Source organism: Vigna unguiculata, chromosome 9, assembly GCF_037176805.1.
Source record: "Vigna unguiculata cultivar grain cowpea cultivar isolate G323 ecotype 2 chromosome 9, ASM3717680v1, whole genome shotgun sequence".
Lineage (NCBI taxonomy): Eukaryota > Viridiplantae > Streptophyta > Magnoliopsida > Fabales > Fabaceae > Vigna > Vigna unguiculata.
In genome coordinates this window covers 46,658,075-46,666,217 of record NC_140800.1, presented here as the reverse complement: position 1 = coordinate 46,666,217, position 8,143 = coordinate 46,658,075, and the positions used below count along the sequence as shown (strand labels likewise).

General features: G+C 35.3%; 2 protein-coding genes across 2 annotated transcripts; one reads left to right on the top strand and one right to left on the bottom strand.

Annotated features, from left to right (window-relative positions):
- Window positions 1-1,668: 1,668 nt before the first annotated feature.
- LOC114162542 (uncharacterized) lies at window positions 1,669-3,624 on the top strand. Its single transcript, XM_028046465.2, has 4 exons — window positions 1,669-1,841; window positions 1,928-2,065; window positions 2,289-2,482; window positions 2,588-3,624. Exons 1-4 carry the CDS (start codon window positions 1,721-1,723, stop codon window positions 3,365-3,367), a joined length of 1,233 nt encoding a protein of 410 aa, XP_027902266.1. The 5' UTR covers window positions 1,669-1,720; the 3' UTR covers window positions 3,368-3,624.
- Window positions 3,625-5,020: 1,396 nt separating this feature from the next.
- Window positions 5,021-6,465, bottom strand: LOC146884006 (putative aquaporin PIP2-8). The gene is made up of 4 exons (XM_085667173.1): window positions 6,110-6,465; window positions 5,690-5,985; window positions 5,464-5,604; window positions 5,021-5,367 (listed from the first exon to the last, which is right to left on the bottom strand). Exons 1-4 carry the CDS (start codon window positions 6,387-6,389, stop codon window positions 5,248-5,250), a joined length of 837 nt encoding a protein of 278 aa, XP_085523299.1. The 5' UTR covers window positions 6,390-6,465; the 3' UTR covers window positions 5,021-5,247.
- Window positions 6,466-8,143: the final 1,678 nt, after the last annotated feature.

Here is an 8,143-nt window from a genome sequence, read left to right as displayed (position 1 = left end):
TTCGTTGGAGGCGATTTTTTCATTGTTGAAGGCGATTTCTTCATCTTTGACTTTTTTGAGCTATACCGTGCTTAGTTACTGACTTAAACAACGTCATAGAAAATAACCAAATTAAACATGAATTGCGAAAATGAGTACCATTTTAAACATTCAGTAAAAATGAGGATCATTCTAAACATTCGGTCAAAATAAGGACCATTTACAACAAACACTACAAAAATGATGACGAAAAAAATATTTAAGCCTTAATGTTATAATGAGAATCGACGTACGAAACAATTGTCCCAATATGTTATAATAACGTTTCAATTTTGTTAGAAAAATTCGACATATTTGTTTCCATAATCATCATTGTTTCTATATTCGTCATATTTTTAAATCCTAAAAATTTCAGAAATTTATATTGATTTTTCTTGATCTTTACTTTTGTAAAAAAAATATTATTTTTTTATGATTATTTGATTTTTATTCGCTTACTCTTGTTATTCTTATTTAATAATCATATAATTATAACTTTGTTATTATATTTAATCCTAACAAAAAAAAAACTACATTGAATAGTTGGTAATCTTATTTCATAATCTTATGTTCATGGTATGATTTTCATGTTTTTTATATAAAATTATTTAATTAATATTTTAAAAAATAAAATAGCAATGTATTCATTTTCGATAAAAAGAGATGAGATAAAAAATTTATATCTGTCATATATAAAGACATGTTTATAATATAATAGATAGTTTTTTTTTAATTGTGGGTAATTTAAAACAATATGTCTTTCATCATTAAAAAAAGAAAGTATATATGTTTATTATCAAACAAAAATACAAGACATTATCTATAGATAATGGCATGTTGGGTGACAGTTAAGACAGTATCATTTTATGTTATATTTTTGTTTGAACGAACTCTCATTTTATGTTTTTTTTTTCCCATCGAACTCTATTAAACATACAAAGGGGAGGACAGTTGAGAAGAACGGAAGGCTAGGCCCACCAGTTACTAATATTAATAGATAAACAATAATTTGGACTTTAGTTTTTCAGTCTTTATATGAATTTAAAGGTCCAAATTAGGTATAAATAGATTTTAATATTTTGAATATCTTTTCATGGATCATTGCGTATATCAACAAGCTATACAAAGTTTAGAAAAAAAAATCATCCCACTAAGAATTAAAAATATAATAAAACCTATGATTTTATGTTAAAAAAAAAAACTTATTATGTGAAAGTAGATATTTTGTGAGTGGTTCAATAAAAAATAATGTAAATTTAACAAATTTTGTTAAGATAATTAAAAAATAAATTTACCTAGTTAATGCATGCGGAATCTCTACTTCATTAAATCCGTTACAGTTATGATTTATTAAATCCGATACTGTCGGATCAAATTATGCAGCATCTATTTTGATGTCAAACTATTTTCTGTAAGCACGCCTGAATGAGGAGCCTATAAAAATGGTCGTTTTTGGCGCGCGAGTGTCTAGAAGACAAGACTTTGACACAATATATATAAACTCTTGGAATTTCATGACAAACCAACTTATTCAAAAATCAATACACGTAATTATGGAATTTAATTTGGTCAAACAAAGAATGTCCAAAAGCTTATTAAGAATGGACCAATCAATAAATAGATGCTTCCTTCGTGTTGATTATTGTTGTTTTGTGTTTCTTACACGCTCCTGCACAGTATTACTTTTCACTTTTCATTTTTGATGGCTTCCAACTGCGCCAATCGCTCTAATCCTTACCATCAATGCACCCAAGCTTGCTCCCAAGGCACCAACCAAACCAAGATCACCACCACACACGCAAATAAAAACAAGATTAATTCAGGTTACTTTTCTTTTTCCTCTGCTGTTATGCATCTGTTGAATTTAGTTTTGCATCGATGCTAATATCATTATCTCAAACCTTATAAGGTTATGGTCGAAGTGTGACAGATGGTCAGCTTGGTACAAAGGTTAATAAACAAAAACGAACTTACTCAGGTTGTCCTAAAGCTTCTAATCCTTACCATGAGTGTGATGACAATTGTTACATAAGATTATCGGATTCAGGTACCCTCTTTCCTTCTCTCCTTCAAACCTGACGAATTTTTGAATTTCAGTTATCAGTTTCAATTTTTATAAAAAGTGTTCGAGTAGTAACATTTATAAGAAAATTCATATGATAGAGTGATTTTGGAGGTACAAGAGTTTGTCCTAGACTTGATGAAGATCTCTCACATGGCGATGAATGAATATGTTTCTGATTGTAGTCCATTTCCAATTGCATTTGCAGGTGCCCCTCCTCCGTTAAAGTTAGACAGGAAAATTAGGGTTGGTTCTAAACCAGAACCCCCTGTTCTTGACACTGTTCCTGCCTCAAAAGTTGGAGCAATTTACCTATCCGAGAAGAAAAAGGTTTTTACAGAGAAAAACGAGCACGTTCCCTCTGAGCCAATTTCTGGACACAAACATGATCCAGTTGTAAAGGTAGTGGTCACTGTTTTGTCCCATGTCATCATGCCTCGTAATCTTTGAGCTAAGAAAGAGCGACACACAAACTCATGTCATGTCTTGCATGTGCTTCTTTTGCAGCCTTCCTATCACAAAGACCAACCAAGGGATATCGATAACGTTGCCAACCCAACGCCAACAAATCACGACGAGAAAACAACTTCTCATAAAGTTGTTCATGTTGATCACACTGAAGAATTGGGTCGTAATGTTTCAGCTGGCGCTTCTAGTTTCCCTGGTGGAAATGAAGAAAATTTAAACGATGAGGCAGAGACGGAGTCCGTGACTTCAGAAGCCCGTGTTCAGGTTGGAAGATACAAAGTGAAAGAAAGTTTTGTTTCCATTCTGCAATCTATCTTTGACAGGTACGGGGACATAGGAGCAAGTTGTCACTTGGAATCAGTTGCGATGCGGTCGTACTACGTTGAGTGTGTGTGCTTTGTGGTGCAAGAGTTACACTCCTCCTCACTAATTCAACTGAGCAACTCCAAAGTGAAAGAATTTTTGGCCATTCTTAAGGATGTGGAATCTGCTGAACTTGACGTTGCATGGTTGCGTAGCGCTCTCGACGAACTGGCTGAAAATATTGAACTCATTAATAAGCAGCAGGTGGTAGAGGCAGAAAAGGATTACTCTGGTCGCGAAGTGGAGACAGTGAAAGAGGAGCTACGACAGGAGTTGGAAACTTTGGCTCAGAAAGAACAAGAGGTTGCTGATATCAAAGCACGAATTCCTGAGATCAGAGGTCGTTTGAGAGAGCTCGAACAAAAGTCAGAAGAACTGAACAAAAACATGCTATCTATCAAGTCCAATGTTGATAATTTGCCCATAAAATCGTTGGTAGATGAACTGTTATGTTGAGCAAATTCGATTGTGTTGCACCCATCTTAATAAGTTTCAATGCTTAAAGGTAGAATAGGTTGCTGAATAAATGCATAAAGAGCAATGTTTTCTTGTTTAGTTGTTAATTATACGAACACATATGTATACTGACACACAGGGTACACAGATGCACCCTCTCCATTGGGTCTGAACTTTAATTACTTGTTTCTATTTATGCCAACGATAGTGTTTTTGATCATCAGTTTTAAATACATATTTTATTCCTGTAAATTTTATATATGTCTTGTTCCTGTAATCTTAATTCGTAATCACAAAAAATGCTGATGCCAATCGATTCCTTAAAGCCTCCCTCTTGAACATATATTTATTTTACGTCATTTTCTCTTTAAAAATTGGCTCAACAAATTCCCTAAACTGTCCTGTGCCGTGATAGAAGAAATCTTCTCCCAAAGGAACAATATGCCTCAAAAACAGATAAGCGAATGGAAAACTTTAGAAACAAAGTATTCGGAAAGCAGACTCAGGCCTAGAAGTTTGAGCTCAAAGCAAAGGAAGACCGCCTTGCTTTCCTAGTTATATGTTTCTCATAAAAAAAAAATGTAAGTTTCCCATAGTATTAAAAACTTAAACAGTATAAGAGTTCTCAAAATGATTCCAAAAGCAGTGAATTACGAGAAGAATAAGATTTTATCTCTGACACTAAATCAGGTCTGATGATGCTGGGAGTTTTTCTTTAATATATTTATTATGTAATTAACTTCTATACTATTATTCATAAGCCTTTCTGTAGATAAATTTTCTATTATTTAAAAAAAAATCATAATAATTTTCAATTAGTTGACAACGATTGCGTTAGTAAAAAAAATTGAACTCTCTGTATGAAAAAACACATTTTTGTAATTAAGACATGTTAAGGGCAAGCCAAATTAAGACATGAACAACATGTTAAATATAATAAATAATTGAGTAATTGTCACTATGCCAACACTGAAAATATTTGATGAAAAATAAAGGGATTTTTAGTTAAATAAGTTTGGAACTGTATTAATAATGCACTAGATATTTATTATTGGCAATCATTTGAGTTTTACTTTACCCCTTTTTGTTGGTGCGAGACCTTGTGATGTATGTGGGAAGAGAAGGTGTTTTTGGTATTTAGATTCCTCGAAACCTTTCCTTCCTTCACTCTACTTTCTTCCATGCTTCTTCGTCTTTCTCTTTCAAAAGCTGTGAACACTTTCCATGTGTACCCATCTCTACCATTACCATACCCTAATATCAAAGTGCGTGCCATCTCACTCTTCTGCCCTACACTTTAACTTTACAGATCGTTTCGTTTTGATGGAAACTTTGAAATTTCACAAAACTCCATTATGTTATTCAATATAGAACAAAAATTGGATAAAATGTTGACAATTCAGTGTGAGGTGCATTTATTATATATATGATAATTTCATTACTTTATTTTTCATTCCTTTACTATAAAAAATGGGTGCTGAAAAACTCGTTGGATGCGATCCGCTTGAACTCACATTACATTACTAAACATAATTTAAGTTTCTGGTTTTGAGATAGGAACAGACACGCAGGAGGTAAAAAAAGGAACAACAAATTTATGTCGAAAAAGACGAGGAGGGACTTCACTACTCATCCCATGCCATGCATGACGGGTAAAGAAATACAAATTTAAAATTAAATAACGGTCATAATATGATCTCATCTCATACAAACAAACCAAAGAAATGGTAACAATAATAAAAATAAATAAATAGTAAATTACAGAGGAAAAGACGAATGGGTCATCATCACATACACACACATCAAGCGAATAACAAATCATGAATGCAAACACGAATTAAAGTTCCTTCCTCTACACTATCTCTCTTCTCCGTCAACAACTAGTTCGTAGGGTTGCTCCGGAAGGACCCCAACGCCTTGATAGCCGCTGCTCTCAGTATGTACTGGTGGTATGCCGCCGCCGCCAACGCTCCCACGAATGGTCCAACCCAAAAGATCCACTGCAACCAAACACACCACACATTATTATTATTAACATTATCAGTTAAAAATTATAAACACCACAACCATGCATCTACGTGGGGCTAGATTCTCACATGGTCATCCCAAACTTTGCCATTGTTGTAGATGACAGCAGCTCCGAAGCTCCTGGCAGGGTTAATCCCGGTACCGGTAATGGGTATGGTAGCCAGGTGAACCATGAAAACGGCGAACCCAATAGGCAATGGAGCCAACACCTGCACAACACATTCATCTATTACTAAAAATGCAACATAGACCCATGGTCCGCGGGTGTGGAACGAGAAAAGAAGGGGAACATACGGGGATGTGAGAGTCACGCGCGCTTCTCTTGGGGTCGGTGGCAGCGAAAACGGTGTAGACAAGCACAAAGGTACCGATAATCTCCGCACCGAGAGCAGTGCCTTTGGAGTAGCCAGGGCTGACGGAGTTGGCACCGCCGCCGAGGGAGTTGTAGGGGTGCTTCATGAAGGCCTTCACCAAGCCGACGCCGCTGATGGCACCAAGGCACTGTGCTACAATGTAGAGAACCGCACGGATCAGCGAGACCTTGCGCGCCAGGAATAGGCCAAAGGTCACCGCTGGGTTTATGTGTCCACCTGTGTTTGCGTTCATAAGAAGTCAGAGAGCGTAGAAGAAGAAAAAAAAAAGAAACGCAAGCGGTGGGTGGGTTGGGTTGGGTTAGGTTTAGTTAGGGTAAGGGTAGTAGGGTTAGATGTTTACCAGAAATGCCAGCGGTGCAGTAGACGAGAACGAAGATCATGCCACCGAAGGCCCAGGCTATGCCGAGAAGACCAACGCCGTCGCAAGGACCGGTCTGTTTCTTGTGACCGATGACGGTGGCGACGGTGACATAGAGGAAGAGGAGGGTGGCGATGAACTCGGCGATGAGGGCTCTGTAGAAGGACCAGAGCTTAATCTCGGCGAGGTCGATGAGAGGGGCTGGTGGAGGGTCGACGTAGTCCTTCCTTTGTTGACCCTCTTCGGTGAGTTCCTTGGACATTGTGTGGGTGAAAGAAAGAAGTGAAGAACTATGTTATGGTGAAGAAGGAGAAGAGTGAGGGTAAGATTGGGTTGGTGGGTTATAAGGATAAGAGAGAGGGGTAGGTTGGGTATATTGTAATAAATAGAAGAAGAAGAAGAAAAGAGAGGATTGTTGTGTGGGACAGGGTGCAGAGCAGAAGCATGTGAGCTCTAATCATCTAATGGGTAGCCACAGCACAGAGGTAGGCCTCATCTCATCTTCTTCTGTCAGCCTGGCATGCAATGCAACAACGGTCATCTCTCTCATTTTTTTCTTTTTTTTTTATTCACGCAATTCCAATTTCAATTTTTCCGTCCGTTATTCACCAAAATCTTCCTCATCATTTCTTCTGCTTTCCACTGTGGTCCCTCTCACAACGTACACAACAACTGCTTTCACAACCAATCATCCCCACCCACCACCCTTAATCAACCTCATTCATCTTTTTACATTTCGCAAACACATCATTATGCTGCAATTTACTCAAATACTATTTTTCCAATAAATATTACTACCTGTTACTTCACAAACTCAGAATTAATTCAGAGCATTGCTTCACATATATTTTCACCACACCGCATCATTACATAATTATTTTAAAACTTCATCATTACAGTATACTTCATAATCATCCGTATTTTTAATTTTCATTACTCGTTAAAAAAAATTAACTTTAAATCTGCTTTTCTTACAGTGGTCCCTGTTTAACAAAATTAAATTGTTCCTGTCTATGTACTTTCAGAGTCTATATGCTGAAATCATTCATGCATTATTTTCACCCAACCAAGTTACACTTCAATAAATTTATTTATGTTTTTAGTGTATACCAACATTTTTGAATGATGGTATTGTTTATTAAATTAAAGGTAATAGAGGAGTATATATACATGATAGATTGTTAGAAATTAAAAGTGATATTTTATCGTCACGTGTGTGAAGATAACTTTTTTCCCTCATTTATATTGAACTTTTTTTATCCACCCGAAACTATATTTACCTTTTACCAAAGTTTGAAACTAAAGCAAGCGATGTGTGGTTGTACTTCACACCAAAAGGTGTTAAAGATGATAAGAAACAAGGTTTTGTGTTGATTAGAGGGAATTGCACATTAACTATCTAATTTTATCGCATTTATTTACTTTACGTTAAAATAATAAAAGTGATTGTTATTTAATGGTATAGATTAATGATGCATGGAGAATAATAATGAAAAGAGTAGAGAGTAAGTTTGTTTTGAAAATGATTATCGCAGGGGAAGAAGTAGAGACATTCTCTGGTGTGGGAAAGAAAAGTGAAAGAATATTATATTATATTATGAGTGAGGAATGGACAAAAAGAGTCCAACAAGGATCACTTCATGTGACATTAGCTGGCACACAATAGACCTGCATGCCATTCTCCATCCAATCACTTCTCTGTGGATGCCAAGGAACAAAACAATTTAAATTAAAAAGTTAAATCTTTTCATTTATTATTATATTTTTAAATAATAATTATAATTATTAAGAAAAGCATTCATAATTAATTATAATGGCATATATAAAAAATAGAGTTTATAAGAATGTCATAATTGATTTATGTATAAATGAAGCAAATTCGCCTGCAAATATTTCTTCGTCCATATGAGACATTGGTACAACAAAGAAGCAAAGAGAAGTATCTAAGAAGAGCATCTAACGAATAAATATTAAAATCGTATTAGATTTAATAATTATGTTTTATAAAAAAATCAT